The sequence below is a fragment of the Cydia strobilella genome, chromosome 7 (genome assembly GCF_947568885.1).
Source record: "Cydia strobilella chromosome 7, ilCydStro3.1, whole genome shotgun sequence".
In the NCBI taxonomy this organism is placed as follows: domain Eukaryota; kingdom Metazoa; phylum Arthropoda; class Insecta; order Lepidoptera; family Tortricidae; genus Cydia; species Cydia strobilella.
In genome coordinates, this window is record NC_086047.1 from 10057753 (window position 1) to 10079334 (window position 21582).

General features: G+C 38.1%; 2 protein-coding genes across 2 annotated transcripts in view; one reads left to right on the forward strand and one right to left on the reverse strand.

Annotated features, from left to right (window-relative positions):
* Positions 1 to 21582, reverse strand: part of LOC134743078 (calcyphosin-like protein) — a 403310-nt gene that overhangs the window by 159176 nt on the left and 222552 nt on the right. The gene's annotated exons all lie outside the window — the stretch shown is intronic.
* LOC134743147 (protocadherin-like wing polarity protein stan) overlaps positions 8160 to 21582 on the forward strand; it is a 72007-nt gene continuing 58584 nt past the window's right edge. Inside the window, exons 1-2 of the mRNA XM_063676491.1 lie at positions 8160 to 8216; positions 18921 to 20102. Coding sequence (XP_063532561.1) covers positions 18973 to 20102 — 1130 coding nt within the window. The 5' untranslated portion in view covers positions 8160 to 8216; positions 18921 to 18972. The remainder of the gene's footprint in view (positions 8217 to 18920; positions 20103 to 21582) is intronic.

Here is a 21582-nt window from a genome sequence, read left to right on the forward strand (position 1 = left end):
GATTTGCTTTCAGTTATAAAATTGTATTCACATCCCAACGAAGAACGTATTATATAATAAAACAAATTTGTAAAATAGTAAATTATTAATTACTATAAAAGGAACATAAAACATGTACCTTCAGGTAAGGACTCTGCAATAGCACAGAATCTTAGTTTTATGTTTGCATTCAACTAAAACTATGCATAAGTCGCTGAATCGCTTTTAGTTTGCAAATTTCTGAATGAACAAATCTAAATCAGCCAAGATGAAAGGCCCCAGATTATCAAGGTAAATCAATACGTGTTGCTGAACGTCGACATAAATAAAGCCTGTCTATTGAACTTCCTCCCTCCTTCGCGGTTTTGGCCTATGAAAAGTAACTAAGGTGTATGTATGGGATCACCAATCCCTCGTTCTATTCAAAGCATCCCCTTTTACGTGAGTTTCTCACAAAATGGTTCAACACAAAAGGAGTAGGTATAGGTATACGTGATAACGTTTATTAATATATTTTAGGAGAACACATTGAATGTAATCCGATACACAAAGCTGCCTCCAACAGTACGCTACATAATCTAATCTAGCAATGGACATGTCGTGGCCAGATCTTAGAATTGATAATTTCATGATGTGGCAATCATTTCATGAAATGATCAGTTGGCCATATCATGAAAAAGTCAAACCGAACCTAACCGTATCATTAAGTGATCAATTCTAAAATGGAATTTCATGAAATAATCAAAATCTTTGATCTGGACAGCACACACATATTTAAATTTAAATCAATATTGTGACAAGACCCATAGAAAAACACGAAGGCATCATCAGGTAATCCTTTTCGTGCAAAAATCCCATATGCCTAACTGGTTTTCAAAAAAAGATATCAGCCAGTATAAGGAAAGGTAACAAGCGTCGCAAGTTTATTGTTCAGAATGTTCAGCGTTTATAGTTCACTGCGGAAACAGAAAAGCAGCATGACAGGTGCCACGGAGCTAAAAATCCAACTGTTTTAAAACCCTTCGCAATTTTCCAGGTGGGATTACAAAAGCAATCCTTGAACAATAACCAAGCTCTCAAAATAACCAGTGCAGGATACCTAGGCATTGTGCGACGCCGACGCTTCAGACCACTCAAAGTTCCTCTTAATTAAGGGGGGGCAATGCTCAAATGCTTCTCGCCCAAGCCGAATGGCCCCATTCAGACGTGTGCCGTCTGCGATGAGATAACGAAGCTCTCTCGGTTATTACACTTCTGTTTCTTTCCGTACACGACAATTTGTGTGTGATTCCACCGTGTACGATGACAAATTCGCTTGATTAAATTATTCGAGAGAGCTTGCACCATTGCCTTCGCGGAATGAGTATGAAAAAAGATGATTGCGCTGGGATAATGGAGACGTTTTTTCCTTGGATAACGGTTGCCGGAGCGAGGCTTCTTTTATCTCACATACCTACAAGCTGCATTTATATTGTGTTGAGATAAAATTAACTTAAATTGAAGTCTTACGGAACAATATTTTGTTTAAATATTGAGACTATTGAGAGCTCAACTGAATTGTCAATTTTAATATTCTGTTCCGTTAAGAAAAAAGAAAATAATTGTAAAATATATACAATTTAGTCATTTATCATTGTCATTGAGCACCTAAATAAACACTTCTGGCTATCTTTATTCCTTAGGTCCGATGGTCGAAGTACCGTTACGTCGCCTTGCCATAGTTGTCATGCCAGGACTTACCAGACAAGATCGTTAGACGTAGCAATACGAATAAATGCCGTCAATTGATCTTCTCCTTTAATGTTTCTGCTTGCTCCAGGAAAAGCTATGTAATGTGAAATTGTTGATGATGGTCAATGATATTTTTCATTGCATTCCTTCTTGTAATCACCTAAGTTAGTCATCGGTATGTAGAGTTGTGCCGTTCCCGGTAACATTCCCCATTTTGTATGGGGAAATTTCACGCTCAGTAACATTCCCCATGCAAAATGGGGAATGTTACCGGGAACGGCACAACTGTATCGGTATGCATGGACGATAACTATATTTATAATTTAATGAAACATGAGAGACCCTTGGAAGTTGGACCCTTCAGAACCTGAGGATGATGAGAGCTTTAGATGAGAATAATTCATAACAATATAAAGAGACTGAATATCAAGATATTATATCAATACGTTATCGAATCACAGAGTAAACAATCTTTATTGGTTTCATCGTGGTAAGAGAACTCTCTCGCGTTTCTTGTAAACAACAATTGTTTTTCTTTATCGTAATGTTTTGATTGAACCAATTCCTATGTTCTGTTTTGTGTTTTAAGTAAATTAATAATAATAATAATGGTTCGGATTTTTTAAATTGGTTTATTGAAATAATTGTTAAGTATTTCATTTTCCTCGTGTTTATTGAGTACCTACGTTTAGCCACCGTTTACCTGTGTTTGATTTTAATAAAGTGTTCTGTGTTTTATTAAGCAAATTTTTGATCAGTAAAAATTCATTGTTTTCAATTAAATACTGAATTTATTTGTGACAGTTATACATTGTTTAGACAAATAGTGTAACTCTCCATTAGAACTATTTGCTATTTGCACTTAACTGTATTGACCGTACCGTAGTCAGTTTTAATTAAAATATGAATAGCTTTCAAATTGTGGGTTGTGAAATTACCGGTTGATTAAACTTCGTGTCATATTAATTATTTACTAGGCAAATGTCGATAAGCAGAGCATCGTTGATATGATATTCTTTAACACTAGAGTAAAGGATATATTATATTATAATGAAAATGTCTTTTAATATTATTTCATTATCTTGTATCTATGTAGATTTTCTTACTTGCTCTTCAAGGCCTTGATCAAGGGATCAGATTCTCGAATGTGCTTATATCGCTTCAAAATAATATTCAAAATGTATTAGTATAGTAACAACATGTGGGCGAGAGTGACGACATTTGTTTTTCAATATATCTTTCAGAATACGGCTACGTATTTGTAATTAGTATCAAGCTTTAAGTTTTTTTACCGTAGCGTCAGCGCCCATTCTTCGACCATCGATCGTTGGCCGGCGCGCGCGTTTTATTTACCTTGGTCGTAAGTTATGACTTGTGACGTAATGCTCTAACGGTACGATCGATGTTAGATTAATTTAGTTTTTGCTATATTTATTTACTACAGCACGTGTTTGTATTGAGTGTATGAATGAATGTAGTGTATGTTTGGGTTGGACTTTTAAACGGTGTAACTAACTCTAAGCTGTATATATACTCGCAGTCGATGATCAATACAAACTGCTTCCGTTTTGCCAATAACTATAATTTATGATAGTGACAGATGTTTAAAATACAAAGTCCTGAAATCATATGTATGTAAATTTTTACTTTCTTTCCAAGTGTTACAACAATTTTGAATTATCCATATTAAATTCGAGTTTTGAAGCCATAAGTAAAATATATTGCAAATTACATAAGAAACTTGGCAAGTCGGGCAGCCTGCAGGCATTTAACGTATTTTAATGGGGTAAACTTAAAATTCGTGCTACTGCTGACTTAGCTAGTGCGTCATGCTGCAATCATAGGGCAGCGACCTCGGTCGATAATGCTTTTATATATTTTCTTTTGTATCGACCGGTCGCTTTACATTTAGTTTAGAATGCTTATTTAATACGGATAGCTAGGAAATCGTTTTTTTAATATCCTTTGGGATTGAAGTTTGTGAAAAAGTCCAATAGTTTTCCAACCTCTGAGAAACAAAGGCGTTTTGTAGGTTGTGCTAATAAAGGGGATGTACCTATCGATTTGTAACTGCACCGTGTTTTTCTTGATTGGTATTCTGATGAAGAAAATATTAAATTTTTTCGGACAGAGATTTATGTTTTGTCATTTCTGTTCCTGAAATGTCAGGACATTTACGAAACTGCTTATAAACTTGGTATTTATTTGGTACCTGTCGGTACAAAGGTTTCAATGACAACTTGACTTTAAAATCTACGACGGTGATACGATAAAGGGGCTCGGAAACAAGAGACAAAAAGATATAACAAGAGACAAATCAGTTTGGGGCATGATTCGACAGTTAACTTCCAATCAGATCGACCTACCTAATACCTACACGAGAGAGCAAAATCCGAAACGTCTGAATACACATAACTGTATCGCGTACGTGCTCGGGAGATTCCAAAGACCTCTCAATTTTTCTACGTCTGGATGCTTAGTTAGTTGTGTTCCGGGCAAAGGAAAACACTTCGAGTTTTTTTTAAACAAATACACTTCCTTGGTAGAACACCTTTTGTCAGTTCCTTTATCAAGGGATTTTCTCTCAATTAGGATTGTGTTATGGTCGTAACGATTTTGATATACTGGGCCAACACGAAAAATAGTATATATTATCAAATTATTAAAAGCTCTAACTAGTCAAATCAGCAACGTCAGAATCGATTATCTAGACGGCACAGCAAGACAGTATTTTCGTAATTTTCTTTTATTTTATTTTTTATTTCATGATTGCTTCATACGATAGAGATCGTTATAAAGGGAAAATGTTCTTATAGTTAAACATGTCTACTATCCCCGCTATTTTAATATTATAACTGCGAAAGTAACTCTCTTTGTCTGTCTGTTACCTCTTCACCGATTTAAAAGAAATTTAGTGTGGAGATAGTTTGAAGCCCGAGGAAGGACATATAATAGTTTTTATCAATCGTCATTATCAGCATCCCACGTAAACGCAGGCTTCTAAGCTAGTATAAAATATGTTCGTAAGTTTACCAACGACATAAAATACTTCGTATGTTTCTGTAACGAGTTACTATAAGTAGAGAGCAATATTATGTTTGCACTTCTTCAACAAAATACTCTGGGCTCTGGGCCATAAAAGGGCCGCGCCATCGACCAAGTTAAGACGTAAACCCCAACGACCTGTTGTGGATTATCGAGGTTTTGCTCTTATCTCGGATACGTTTTTAATTTGGCTTAGCCGGGCGGCTGTGATTAAAAGTCGGTACGTATAATTACAAAACAAATGCCTTTCCTACAGAGCTCCGTCTTGTTTTAGTAATGACGTAAATACTTGTCTACTATTATTAGGAATTAGATATATAAGAAGACAGCTGAGCTGAATCGTAGAGAATCAATGATTATTAAAGCCAAACAGTTTTTTGCACGGTAGGAAATATTGTGGAAGTAGATGTACAATTCTGAATATACCATATGTTATGTAGATAGGTAATGACACAGTATACGGGACTTTTGTGCTAGGGAAAAAATGTGCAAATGTTTTCAAATAAAAATATTTATTTGCACACTACATTAAAAATTAAATACAGAATTTGAGAAAATCTTAAAAAATAATATAGTTACATGTAAAAAAATCCGCAACGCAGGCTTCGTCAGGTGGCTAAAAATGCAAAACAGCAACATGCTTCGTCCCAAAAATACCAATGAGGATATCCGCAACAGGCTTCGTCATTTTTTTTTTGTTGAAATAAAAATAATTGTACATTTTCGCAGAGATATGATAAAAAATAGGTTGTCCCAGAACAACCACGTCACAGTAACACCGGAGGTAGGTCAACTGAAGAGGAACCTAAGCAGCGTTTTTTTTTTGTTTGTTTTTTACTTGGAGTAATGCAGTTAGGCATTCCGCCCAGCCTAACATGACCCCAGTAAAAGTTGCATGGTTTTCGAACCAATAGTTCGATTCTGTAGTACTTTTAATGTTAAAACAAAGGGGAAAATACTCAATTTTTTTTTTTATTTCGGTAATAACTCGAAAACCGTGCAACTTTTACTGGGATCATGTTACGCTGGTTAGGTTCCTCTTGAGGTGACCTACCTCCGGTGTCACTGTGACGTGGTCCTTCTGGCACACCCTGTATAATAGCGCGCGGATATTTTATTTGCTGTGTAGGTATGGGTATTTATTTTGTACCTGTCACTCCGAGGTTATCACGATAGACGTCTTATAATAAAATACTATCTGCTTTTTCCATAAATGACGGAATAATTCATTTTCCTTTCGGTTATTTTCTTTCACATTTTTCTTAGTTTAATTAAGCGGCCTGTTTGACTGTTTGTGTAAATACCTAAGTTAATTCATTCCCTGTATTGCATCGAAACTTCGATTTGAGATACAGTAATTTCAAGCAATACCAACGTTATCGAATCATTTATAGCGGAGTCGTACATTTTAAGTGCTTTAGAGAATTTCTTTATTTACATTTTTTTTAAACAAATTGTTTTTATTAAACAAATTGTTTGTACCTATATACCTACCTGAATGTTAGTTCAAATGTGGCAATCATTATTTTCCTGTCGGAGTTTTATATACCGTAATCTGTAGACATCGCCCAATAACACCTTCATAATAACTGTTATAAATACATACTTTACTTTCTCCTCGTAAAGCAACCTTTACACGGGAAGTGAAAAAATAAAAGCCATCTAGTTACTTACGTAAAATATTAACGTCCCATCCCACCACATGATTTCCGTCAATGAGCAAAGTAGATCGACTCCGGAGACAAACGAGTGGGTTCCGCCAGCGGGCTCCCTATTCGTCAGGCCTACGCCACGCGTCGTGTCACACGCGTGAGCTGATTTACAACTAAATCGTAAAATAGGGACTTTTGGGGTTACGTAGAGTTTTAGGACCTCATAAAATGGCGAATAAAATAGGTGTCTGAGCTGAATTCTGAAGTAAGATTTTGAATTTATATTTTATAGATTCTCGATAGTTTGGCCATTTATGTGCACTTTCATACAAACCTTTAACAGCCGATTTCAGAGATGAAAAGTGCGTCAACTCTATGCGTGACTTCCAGTTAAAACTCTAAAGGTCTCATGTTTGCGTGATCGTTACTCAGTCATCGAAATACCTAAACATTTAAAAAAAAAGGTTAATAAAAGTTTTATATAATTTTGACTACACTTATATGTACCTGCAGAACCTGATATGAAAACGGCCAGACAGCTGCGAGTTGCGCCACGTGAAAGAAATTCATTGTCAAATGAAATCGTTTATCTTCAAACGGAATAACGCATGATGCCCGCCATTCGGCATGCAGATTAGTCTTTTTCGGCGAATTTATTTCCTTTGTGGGTAAATGGAGATATATCAGTGGTAGTTAGAGACGCCGACGTTATCATATTGATGTATAGTTTTCGATTAAGTGCTGAACATGTGATTAACCTGTAAGGTCAAATTATGAATTTACGCATGAAGAGGCTTTGATCTCTTCATGCGTAAATGTTAAAAAGGTAGATGATGGTGATGGTATCCTAAAGCACTGTATTTCGAGATAGTATTAATTATAGATGGAGCAAAAAATGTGTAAGCGAGTGTCGCCAATGTCCTGTAGCCTTATTTTCTTCTGCATCCTAAAGCTTTTCATAGTGCTCCTCATTATAAAACAGGTTTAATAACGGGTCACACGTATTTTAAGTCGAAAAACGCTCGACATGTTTCACTCCGTACCGAGTAGTATCATCAGGAGCTTGCGTTGACGGTGACGGGCCGGCGCAGACACAGCAGCGATGGCGCAGGTTTTGATATTCAGAATAAAGTGCAGTGTCGATCGCAAATTCACAAGAATTAAAGAGTCACAAGTTCTCCGTACCTATAAAACTTGTGAAGGCAAAGTAATTTTAGCCCACTATCAAGCAAAAATAACTGGGTGCACCAGGCTTGCATAACAAGTCTGGTATCATTTTCTAGCGATGTAGAACAGCCCTCGAGGCGCTCTCAAAGCGAGTGGCACTCGTATCGCCGACACGGACACCTCGGGCTCCTAACCGGTCACGCCCTCTTTCTAAAGCCTTGGCGATAGACCGGTCTCTGTGTTCCTTGTAGTTATCCTAGTAATCGTACCTCGCATGCAAATTTATTATTGTTTTAACCACAAATGTTAAAGGAGAAACGGTTGGTTCTTCAAAAAAACATTTTTTGTAATTTGCCTAATTAAATAAAAAGAATTTTAAATATTCAGTGAATATTGTGTAGAGACAAAGCAACCATTAATCTACATTCATACTCGTATGTGCCAGCACGCTCCGCCGCCGGGACGGGCTCATTTGTCAAAATCACTGGCTTTTTGTCCGTTTCGCGCTCATTTTCCACCTCATTAACTCTTAAAATGAAACAGTTAACTACAGAACCTATGAATTTGTCAGTAAAATATTTATGTTTTGTTACAGATGACGATAAAATGAAGTGAAGTCTTCCCACGTCAATATCGTAAAAGGTAAGGTGGTAAACGAAGAGGTATCAAACTTTCGTTGCTAACTAAACGTATCAAAAAAAATATTTTGTCGTGTTCAATATGAAAGGAAAAATATACGTTTCAAAATTTTAGAAACCAGTAGCTTATTATATGTTACTAACTGTTACAGTATGGAGATTGAATAACTGACTTGGTATAGTTTTATGTTAGTCGGGGATCGTAAACTGGAAAGTTATTGGTGATCGCTATCATAATTCCCGTTTTATTGCGCGGTTTCGAAGTCAGTTAAAATGTATTTGAATTAACGATACTATTCAATTAAAAAATAACATTAGTTACCTCTTAACTTTAATTACAATAGCTTGGAGTAATAATCTGGATTAAATAACTATGCATGTTAAGTAAACCAAGATGAAACGCGGCTTGTTTTGATATGAGGTTATTACCACGCAGGGGGTAGATTTTTGAATTTCGTGCGCTCGATTTCGTCACTCGAAAATCTATGCAAATTGATATTTTTGAATGGAGATAATATTATAATTGAAGGAAGTCACACGAAACCGAGCGCTCCATTTCGTCACTCGAAAATATGTGGAAAACGGCGAATAAATAGGAGCAATAAAAAATTGGGAATCTATTGCTATTGACCACTCGTTTTAAATCCAGAAACATTGCACTGTTGCAGGTAATTAAATGATTGTAATTATTGTAGTTGGTTGTACTACATGTACGAAGTTACTGAATACTTGTGTTTACATTATTATGAAACTCTTTTTATAAGCAATTCGAGTTTAATTGTTGCCTTGACTTATATTTTCCTAACCTAACCTAACACGATTTTATCGCAATGAAATGAGCATTGTTAGATACATGTGGAGTCAAGGAAGGGAAGGCTGATCTGGCATCCAAAAAACTCGGTGTGCTCAATAAAGCACGGCGATACTTTACTCCGGGGCAAAGACTGCTGCTATATAAATCGCAAGTCAGACCCCATATGGAGTACTGCTGTCACCTTTGGGCAGGAGCACCTGGATGCCAGCTTGGACCCTTCGACTCAGTCCAAAGGCGCGCTGTACGAATCGTCGACGATCCCAAACTCACAAGCGGTATTGATCATTTAAGTCTAAGGAGAAACTTCGCTCTGAAGAACTGTTTGACATGATGCCAACGGCCGCTTTCTATCACTGCAACGCTCGCCATCGGCAGTGTGTTCATCCTCACACCCTAGCACCTAAATGGTCGCGTACTGTGCGATTTAAGAGGAATTTCCTCCCGCGTACGCTTCGGCTGTGGAATGAGCTCCCTGCCGAGGTTTTCCCGAGGGGCTACAGTATGGGGTTCTTCAAAAAAGGAGTGTACAGGTTTTTAAAGGGTCGGCAACGGGCGTGTTATATCTCCGGTGTTGCAGGCGTCCATAGACTACGGTAACTGCTTACCATCAGGCGGGCCGTATGCTTGATTGCCACCGACGTGGTATAAAAAGAAAGTCAATGCCACGTGGAATACGCTACACTCATACACGGTGGCTAAAAAATAAGTGCATGTTCCCGTTGCCAGGGAGGTTTTGGGATTATACCTACTGAGCAACTTTTACTATGGGACCAACCCCGAAATCGCGAGAAAAAAATTTGCTGTTTCATACATTTTGGCTGGTTCATTTTCTATGGGAGGGTAAATTTTTTTCGCGATTTCGTGGTTGGTCTCAGAGTAAAAGTTGTTCAGTATTAATCCCAAAACCTCCCTGGCAACGGGAGTGCACATATTTTTTAGCCAGCCTGTATAAAGCAAAGCAAGACAACATTGAATACTTAAAGGGCCTGTTAGTTGTTCGGAACTGTCAAATGTTTGTTTTAACTGACAGGCTGATATCGTCCGGCGGACTGATAATCAGTGATCCCCTCAAGTACAATTCCCACCGAACGGGCAAAATCGGCGCGCATCGCATTTCACGATTTGTACGACCGCAAGCTGGTCGGCTCCTCGCGGACGGGACCGGCTCCGGACGGACTCCATCACTTCTAATCTGCCATACATAATGTATAGGCACATTGAAACCGACTCCAGCCAGTCGGTGGGAATAGTACATAACGATAATGTTATTTGAGTCTGGAACAATTTATAAATTTTCAATAATTTTTCTCTAAGGTTCTCACCAAACATAAGTAATTGTAATTTCATTGTTTACTGTGTGGGTGCTATATACATATCAATTAGATCATAGGTACTTCTTTCAATTTTTTCTGCATTATCCCATACATATTAGCAAATTGCTCAATACCTTGCTTCAGTCCGTGACTTTAGTGAACGCGTAAGTTATAGTCAAGATTAGATACATTTAATCATCATCATCATCATGTTAGCCGATAGACGTCCACTGCTGGACATAGGCCGCCCCCAAGGCTCGCCACTCCGACCGATCCTGTGCCGCTCGCATCCACCGAATTCACGCGACCTTCACCAGGTCGTCGCTCCACCTCGTTGGAGGCCTACCGGCAGTTCGTCTTCCAGTACGCGGACGCCACTCCAGAACCTTCCGGCCCCACCGGCCATCAGTTCTGCGAGCAATGTGCCCCGCCCACTGCCACTTAAGGTTTGCAATTCTGCGAGATATGTCGGTGACCCTAGTTCTACTGCGGATATCATCATTTCTGATTCTATCACGCAGAGAAACCCCGAGTATAGCTCTCTCCATTGCCCTTTGCGTGACCTTGAGCCTTCTTATGAGGCCCACATACATTTAATGTCAGATTTTATTTATGTTTTATCACGTTAATTAATGTTATTTCAAAAACTTACGCCTTACGCTGTAAAACATATTTGTGATCAACTGACGGCCTGATTCAAGCTTTAAGATACGTCAAAAATTTGCTAAAGATAGGCACGACATGGATCGGATATGTCAGTGTGACGTTTCTTCAAACAAAAACGTCACTTTTGACACTGACATATCAGACACCATGTCGTACCTACTTATCTTTAGCAAATTTTTGACGTATCTTAAAGTTCAATCAGGCCGTGAGTATATTGACGTCGACTTATCTAGTCGTATAACTTGAGCCGTATTTTTTCATTATCCCTCCTCTTACCAAACCCACGTCTACTAATCTGTTATCCTTAACGCGTCGCTTAAGCTTTTGAAAGATAAGACTAAGTGGTCAGAGGTGTGTGGCTTTTTACACCATTTTAAGATTTCACTCCTAAAGGGTGCTATAACCAGAATCCTATTACCTAAGCCATCGTTTTCCATCCGTACCTATGCCTGTATGTCAGCGGCTTCATGAACCGTAGAAATGCGATCAACATTTTCAAAATATCAATATTTATATTGTCAACAAATAAAACAAGGATTACTTAAATTAAAAATAGTGTAATCTTGTTATTTGTTCTGTACAGAAAGGAACTAGACTAGAACTGTAGAAAATAAATATAAACTCCTGACCTGACCACCAAATACAGTCCGTCAAGAAATTGTGGAAATAGAAAACTGGCAATACTGTAGTGTCGTCCCTTTCAAATCAATTTAAGAAAACAAGACTATTGCCACTTTTTAATTTTTACAATTTCTTGTCTGACTATATGTGATGGCTAAAGTTATGTGTTTGGGCTGCTACCGTTTGTCATTCCACGGACATAGTGGCAACTGAGGTTCACGAGGCTTCTTTCTTCGAGGCGTACTTATTGCTTGAGAAGAACTTGCTTATAAATTTTTGTTGCAAGCTCGTCCATAGTCCATTAAATTTAATAAAAGTGTATCATACTGGGTTATAATAGTATTCGCATCCTATCTCCAATTGTCAGTATGAGCGCTAGGAACAGGGACAATCTAACACCTACTTAATCCTTTGTCTATGTAATGTATTAACTAATGTATACGTGTCTAGAAAAGTTAACTTTCTCTATTAATTAGGAAGAATTAAAATACAAACGCAGTATTGAAAACAAGCTGCAGCGCTCTCCTAATAGGCCTAAAAGTCAGAACTGCAACGAGAATACCAAGTTACCAACCATGATCGACGGGCTTCACAAACATTTTGAACATAAGTATGCTTAGTTAACTGATCAATTGATATATTCTGTATCTATCAGTTGCAGGGCATCCAATGATAATTAGAACTTATTGCATAGGTTTTACCTATTGACGTGTTCTTTAGCACGTCTTGCACCCCAAAAGGCTTGCCTGGTGATAAGGCGTTAAATTCTTCTTATCGTGTGAAGGGATCAAAACTAAATAATATTTTGCCAATATCTTGCCACCTCTAACCCCTGTTAGAGGGTTAAGGCGTTAGATTCGAAAATATTTTGAAGCGATTAAATGCAATAATATATCTAAAATCTGTTGTTTTTCACTTTTCATAATCATCATAATCATAATCATTTATTTGCACATAAAAAGGGTTTTACACAGATATTATAAAAGTTACATTAAAGTAAAAGATATTATAAAAGTTACAGTTAGTTTTAATTAAATTAGCCTTTTAATTACGAGTGAAGTTGACATAAGTATACCCAAATCTTGTTTAATAGAATTAAAATTAGCTCCTCTTTACTGCCGCATGTGTTTAAGAATACGACTATTGCTGTTTATTTAAATAGCACGCTGCTTGATACTCGTAATTGTCTATCACATAACTCCCTGTATATACGAGTAGTAATTGTTGTTAGGTTAGTTACCTCAATATTTTCTAGAGAACAATATGCACGCCTCCAATAGAAGCAAGATTCGAAAACAAATAAATTGAAAACGGGTCGTAAATTTATGGCCGGTATAAATGGCGAATAGTAGACGGAATGTAATGACCGGGAGGGATCGGACCGATTCCTGGATTTAATTGATAGCGCCATTAACGCGGTGTCTGTGCTTTGAGACCTGTTTTATTGCTGTTTCACGGTGCTCTTTGTGCCGGAGGTGGTATCACCGCAACGGTAACAGTCACTGTTGGCTTCGATTTATTGGGGATCGTTTAAGCAAGAGTTGTCATTGACATAACACTTTGTGCTTTGAGACCTATTTTATTAGTAATAATACTACAGGTCTCAAAGCACAAAGGATTTTATGCCAACTCTTGCTTTAACGTCTTTTAACAAATCGAAGCTTAAAAGTGACTGTTATCGTTGCTGTGATAACTGATAACCACATCTGGCACAAAGAGCACCGTGAAACGGTAATAATTTATTTCTGTTTCACGGTGCTCTTTGTGCCGGGGTGGTCATCACCGCGACGGTAACAGCTGTTGGCTTCGATTTAGTAAAGATCGTTGAAGCAAAAGTTGACATTGACATAACCCTTTGTACCTACTTTGAGACCTGTGTTATTACCGTTTCACGATGATCTTTGTGCCAGTTGTTGTTATCACAGCAGTGGTAACAGTCACTGTTTGGTTCGATATATTATTAAGTCGTTCAAGCAAGAGTTGACATAACATACTGTGCTTTGAGGCCTGTTTTATTGCCGTTTCACGGTGATTTTTGTGCCGGAGGTGGCCATCACCGTAACGGTAGCAGACACGTTGGCTTTGATATTTTAAGAAGCGTTGTAGCAAGAGTTGACATTGACATACCTTACCGTACCATACCCATGTGTGCTTTGTGACCTGACATGTTTGTCGCTATTGATCTCGATCCAACGTTGCTCTCACCGCTTGATGCAATTCGGCGCAAGAGGAGGCTTGTTGGATTGGGTAAGACAATCTTCTTGGGACAACAAACTGATGTCAAAAATCAAGGGGATCGCTTACCATTGGTTGCAGTAGATAAGTAGGGAAAGTCTTATACCTTCGCATCCGTATGCAAGTAGGTTCGATGTTTCAAGTGTTGTAAAAGTAGAACATTTTTCTTATCATTATTTGTTTTGAAAATTCGAGTACCACTAAGAAGTTAGAAACTTGGTCACCCTATGCCAAAGTTTTCCTCCCTCACATGGGGGACCAGTTGCTTCTACTAGTTAATCCACCCAATCTTTGACTTTATTGTTTTAGTCCGTCTCATATCGCTAAGGCCTCTATTGGTATGCAGGACGATAAATATACAATTTTGGATAGCTCAGGTAAAACTTAATTACTGATAAGAGAAAATGTAGACATACTAAACAATACATGTATTAGATTTTTTTTCCAGAGAGAATAATATCCTCTATAGGCTCTATATTTCATAATTTAAAATCTGCAACGTAGACTTTATCAATCTTAAATTTTTACTTGTTGCTATTTACGATTGATTAGGTCTTAATGTTATCGGGCTCAATCGTATAAGCGGTATAAGTGAATCATCATTTTGTCTTTACTTAGCATCACATTTAAATATTTGCAGATGCATGGGACGATGGCTCTCTAGCGTTGCTATTTAATTGTATACGCAATAAATGAATTATGAATTATTACATGATACGTTTTAACATATTTTCATTGCATTCGTAAAATTAATACTGATATGTCTCTTATCTTGTGTAAAATCAAAATAGATTTTCGTTAATGGATTTATGCAGGGCCTATTTTTGTAACCGCGAAACAACGCTCTATTTTATCCCCCATATTCCGTTTATTATTTTTTCCGAGGTGACAGCTTTTTATACAATAGAACCTAAATATTTGAATACAAAGGAAAATGTGACACGGGAGTTATAAATCTTAGTCAACAGTAAAATGAGGTGACTGTACAATATTGCGGACGTTCTAATTCTCCGTTATAAAGGTAAGCCCCTTAAGGAAGAGCCCTTATTAAGCAATATAAGTTATTTATGTCTTCAAGGAGCAACGGCTATTTTAATCATAAATAACACTCGGGACTAACTGACAAAATATTTTTTTATTTTTATAGGTAGGTATATTTTAACCGACTCCTCACAATTGAGGAGATTCTGAATTAGACTATTAACTTTATTCAATGATGTTTAGTATTTACCTCTTAAAGTTAGTGTTTTTGTGGCTGTATTCGTGATAGAATTATTACATTAATTTGGTCAAAGTAAACTAGCGCAAAACCTTAATCATATAATTTTCAAACCCAATTAAATATTGCCATAATCCTGCAGCATTTAATCAGAGTGGTAATTAATTATGCACTGTCAACATTATTTAAATCGCGAGGTGTGAAACGGTCCTCGCCCCGGAACACCTGAAAACCAGAAAAGTGAGGGAAAGGGTAAATTGGAAAACCGTTAAATTGTTAAATCCGGGAAATTTGAGCGTGCCATAACACCAGCTATAAATTTTCCGACCGAGATCACTTGTTATTTTACTTGGTTTTACCAAATTTTATAATCGCCCGGAATTTGGCAATCATGTATTGTTATTCTTATGTTTGAAGTACAGTATGTATTTAACTAGCTGTTTGGGTACGAGTTTTGAGATTAAATTCGTACCGTCATCGTCTCTAGAAATTTATTCAGTAGGTAATGTAGGTATATGAAATAAACCTTTCTGAAATTAAGCTGACATTTTTACTCAGCACAAGTAGGTGTATGTATTTTTCAGTAATAAAGTTCTGTTGCAGTTTAATGCTCTTGCATTTTGATGTGATAGGTATAGTCAGCTAGTTATTCTTACATTGCCTATAGCTCTAATAGGCAAATTTTCAAATCGTATTACGCGGCACAAGTCGGCTCTCTAATTTCTCTCGCTAATTTTGTTTAAATCCTGGTTTATTATGTTTACATAATCATAAACGAACAGTATTTGATCATTTTGCTACATACTGGCGGCGTTCAAATTGGGTTCAAACGTTAAATCCAGCTTTAGTTTGCTTATTTAGGATCGTCGGTTATTAGAAGGATCTATGTTTCGATGTTGTGTTTGCTATTATACGTTTATGGAACAATTTCGTAAAGCCAAATGGCCGTAAAAGTTAACGCTTGTTTGATAACATCAATATTATCTCTTTAGGCTAATCCGATTTGTTTCTAAATTTATAGGTAATGTTGGCTTTGTACACCTGGCAATGATGATAATCATGTAATCTTTTTTAATTTTTCTATACCTGCTTCTAAGATCCAAGCGGATTTTGCATTTTATAACGAATTTAAATGTTTCTCGAGAGAGAGTTGGTTTTTAGTTTTTACTTGTAGAACTACACGGGAAACTTTTTACTTTAAAACTTCATCAGGCCGGTGCATTTTTTATCAAAATGGGCTAAAATCAATACTGAACCGATGGCTCCAACTTAATTCTACATCGTAAATATTTACCGCAGACTGCATGGACGAAATAATTACCCGCACCGAAGTGCGCCACCTGATCTCAACGGCCGTCTGAAACAAAAACAAAAGTGTTTCAGCCAACTCAGACACAGCCGTTACGATATTTCTAAGCGATTTAGCTGACGCCTTCGACGTCTGCTTCTGGCCGTAGATTCTTGTTGTATGTGCGACTACTGGTAAGTTAAGTCCACACACAGGAACCAGTGTAACGAACCAAGATCTGCAATCTTTCTGAGCAATCGGCGAGCGCTCTTATACTGGTTACATCGAGCGATCAACTCCCCTTTTCGGCAATCAATAAGAATGGCGCTCCGTATCACCGCTCACCGAGCAAAGTCGAATGTGGACCGAGCCAGTTTAACAATGACCTCGACTTTTGTGATAACCATCAGTAAACGGAGACCATGCTTATTAGTACGCCGTAGTCGACCACTCGCCTTTGATCGGCACCTACTCGCAACAGCCCTGCTTATTATGCACCATAACTCGCGCCCCTTGGCGTTGCTTCGAATACTATGCTATTACATTGTTTGCCTATTTACCGACCATTTGTAGACTGATTCTAGTGTATAATTTTTGTTTAAAAATGCTACTACAAGAAAAACGAGTAAAATGTATTAAATATTATAAAATGTCTTTTCCCGTCACGGCATCTTCACATTTCAAATTCCATAGTGGCAAATCGTTTTAACACTTCAAAAAAAGAAACTTATTTGACCAGTAGTCAAATAAACTATAGAGTGTCGAGCGATCCACGTGGTCACACTGTCAGTAAAAATACTGGTTCGTTGGAAAACTAAGTATAATAATAAATAAATAATTAATAAATGAATTTATTAAGGACCACCTTGGATCAATATGTGTTAGTGACAGTATAGATACGCTCGCTACGCTATGTTCTGGGCACAAAACGCTCTTTATGGAGTCCATTACATGACAAGATATGGCATTAATGTTTTTGCTCCTCCAGTGATATGAAATGTAGTAAATTAACGTTATGACTGTCGACTATTATGTTGAATATGAAGTGGAACTGTTTTACTGCTCCATGAAACAGTAATAACGTCAACGTTCGCATTGTCATGAATTTAGAAGTGACTTGAATATATGCGCAGCTCATACCTACCTACTGAATGCTACGTACCTTTGTATGTATTAAACAATTCGATACTCATGTTTCATTTGATTAGGTACATTTTAATTAACTAGGTGGTATGTAAGTATGTATGTAAACACTTTATTGTACATAAGACAGATTACAAACACAATAAAAGAACAAAAATATATACAATGTACAAAGGCGGACTTATCCCTATAAGGGATCTCTTCCAGTCAACCTTTGAGCAATTGAGAATGAAACAATAAACAGATCAAGATAGACAAACGAACACTACGAACAGAAAGTAAATTATGGTTCAATTATTACAAACGTAAATAATTAAAACCTGTAATCTAGAATATAAAATAAACATATATATATTATCACAACTAAATAAATAAGCCACAACTTATGTATTTTTCCCTTGAGTGATGCTACCGACTGGGACTGTCTAAGGGATAATGGCAACTTGTTCCACAACTGTACAGCGCGCACTGTGAAAGACTTCGCATATGACCGGGTCTTGTTACACGGCACAGCGAGAGTCAGGTTTGCACTCGATCTCAAGCGATGACCACTACCATCTGCCAGATAAGTAAATCTCTCAGAGAGATATGGAGGGTAGGTCGGATTGAATAGGACGTTGAACAGTAAGGACAAGACATGCACATCCCTGCGCCGACGGACCCGAAGCCAACCGAGCTGAGAACGGAAGTCGGAGATGTGGTCATATTTCCGCAAACCAAGAATGTAACGGATACACGCATTTTGGAGACGCTCCAGCTTGTCAAGTAGTTCCTCTTTGAGGTACACGAACGCAATGTCACCATAGTCCAGAAGTGGCATCAAGAGGGATAGCGCTATAGTCAGCTTGGTGTGAACAGGGATGAAGTTTTGGAGACGCTTTAAAGAGTGGAGAGATGCAAATATCCTCTTACTCACCTCAGCCGTATGGGCAGACCAGGAAAGCGTTTCCATAGATTAGTATATGTAGCGTCTCATCCATGGTGATACCTAAATTCCTAACAGTAGAGGAGAAAGAGGTGGTATGTTTGAGGTAGATCTTAGGCCGCAATTAGACTACCATAGAAAATAAACTGAAATATATGTCATATACTAAGAAAAAGTGACCAAGGCCTCCAGTGCCCCAGACTGAAATCTAACCAGCGTCCTCTGCTATCGCGACTGGTGCCTGTGCCATTCGGCCATAGGTCGAATTTTTCCTATAGGTCGGAATATTCTAATAGTACCTACCATAGAAAATATATTACGCGACAATAGTTTGAACCCTTAGTCGTACTACTTTCTTATTTTTACTATACATAAACATTTTGTCTGTTAGAAACCGAAACTCTTATATAAGAGTTGAGCCACAAAGACGAAAAGATGTTATGCAATTTTTTCTAGTTAAATACAAAATGTTCTATTGTTTCAGGATGGGGAGCGAGACCGTTAGCTGGGTGAGGCGGCGGGGCTGTAGGTGAACGATGGCAAACTGGCGGACTTTGGTCGCGCTGGCAGCGCTGCTGGCCACCGCGCGCGCCTACCTCGTGCTCGTGCCCGACACCGCGCCCCCCGGTCACGCGGTCCTCGACGCCGCCGTCTACAAGCTCGGCTCCGAGCGCGTCTACACCATCGACGTCCACCGGACCGCCAACTTCGTTCACCACGTGCTCCGCGTCAACCGCACTACCGGCCTCGTCACGCTCCGCAAGAGGCTGCGGTGCGATGGCGTCCTCTACCCTAATCTCTTCACTTTCTACGTCGACTCCACTTCGGAAAGAATCCGCGACATCGACTACTACAGTTTGCCTGTCAGAATCCTTGTCACAGGCGAGGACTGTAGTCGACGGCATGCAGAACTGTACGACATCGATTTCGACCGTGTCTACGATCAGAGTGACTCCGCTTTACAGTACGATGATGAGACCATTACGAGAGATAAAAGGGCAGCGCCTTATCCAGAAAATATAGATTGGAGGTTACTAGAAGGCGAAGAGTTGATATCTAGTCAATACAATGTTTTATCGACGGCCTATCCGTGGTCGAACGTGATGTTCGAGGACTTTGCTAGTAGAAATAAAAGCAGAAAAAAAAGATCTCAGTCCATAGTACCATTCGACATGGCCATAGATGTAAAAATAGCTGAAGCCAAACAGTGGATATCGGAAACGTACGCCAGCTTCGCTATACCAACTACGGACCGATGGCAAGGTATATGCCTCAAGAAGTCTCAATTCGTGAATTCGCTAACGGCGTTCTTGCCGCGGACGGTGCAGAAAATGTGCAAAGTTCAGTTCTTGGACGTGAGTGACCCCCGGTTTGTGATCGAGAATAGCCAGGGGGATCTGGTGGCGCGTAATGACGAGTGTATAATGGAGCCTATGTGGAAAGTGTCTGTGCTGTTTACGTTTAACTGTGACAGGACAAACATTGTGGATTCGGACCACAGGCTGAAGATAGTGTACCACCACCAGGAGTTGAATGATACTGATATCGCGAGGAGGGTGAAGAGAGAGCTGCGAAACCAGTCGCCGTATTTCGAGCAGGCTCTGTATGTGGCCTCGGTGGCCGAGGAGCAGCCGACTGGCGTCGTCGTCACCACTGTGAGAGCAAGGTGAGTCCATCATTCCATCGCTTTTCTCTTCATTCCGTACTCAATTTCAAATAATTTGTAGTATGTATTTTATAAAAATAATATTGTACAGTACGGCAACTAAAGTAGGTTCAAATCCTGCTGTACTCTTTGTAGTTTTTGTGATGTTCCACTTTTTTGCAAATAAATATAGCATCATTAAGCAAATTAAGTCTGTGATCTAAGATGCGTCACATTAAAATTACGACTGAAAATAATGACGATAAATAAAACCATGTCAACGCTCGGAACTCGGTGGAGTTCCATGTTTTACAACAAAACATTTTTTACACGATATTTCACTCTTTATAATACGCTAGACTAGTTTTATAATCACGCCAAGTGCATGAGTCACTCTTATAGCGACCCACATACTAGCGGTAAGTGGCTCCGTTGTGACTTGTTACAAAATTCACAGTATATATTCGAGCCTAACGAAGCCAAGCGTACTGAAAGCCATTCACGAAATTTCAACTAAAAATGTATCCCAGAAGAACAATTTTGTAAGCCGGAATTACTCCCCTAGTAACGGTTTCCGTGGCTTACCGTTTCGACAGCTTTCATTTAACAAAATTAAAGGAAGTTGTTCCAATTTAACGTGTGTCTGTATAATAAACAGGTATACGCAGGTCGTATGGTGTGGTTTCTCACTAACCACATCTGACATTGCGTTAGCCCGTGAATGAAAATCCAAATTAAGTAAGTAAAACACCAACGGTAGCCAACACTCAAGTCCCGGTCCCAAAGTTTGCAATAATTGCAATCCAAACGAAAATAAATTCATAAATGGAAATGAATAGGGTATTAACAAGATTAGGTATAACAACTTTAAATCAGATGCCAGCAAATTGCATATCTAAGTTTATCGTCTGTTTTTCATTAATTTTCGTTTGTCAGTAGGTAGGTAAAATCGTTAGGATCCGATTCCAATTAACATATTTTCATGTAATTCGACGTTTCGGTTGCAAGGCTCGTTATCGTAATTGTTTCGAAGTAAATGAGAAAAAAAATTAAACGTATCCTTAAAAATATTTTTTTGAGGAATGTAACTACGGCGTGGAGAAAAATAAGAAACAGTACGACTCTACTTAATCCGTTTATTTTGAAAGTAAAATCTGCGAATTAGCAATACTAATTAAAAATGACTAAGAGTTGCTTCGCGCCTAATTTCGAGTGTGTTTATCAGTTGCGCTTTTGAATATTCAATGTTTTGCGTTCTGCGAGACGATTTAAGTAAATACGCAAGACGACTACAGATTTGGGGATTATTTTACAAAATACGCTTAGCTTATAGGAAATGTTACTTCGTACTTCTTATAGAATATAGGTATAAGATCGAGCACAAAATTATAAACGAATCTAATCACACTTTTGGATTTCTTCTCAAGTTTGTCACCATTTTGTCTTTAAAAAATTTACAATTTTTTGGGCATATATTATATATCTATATCTCCACTTACGT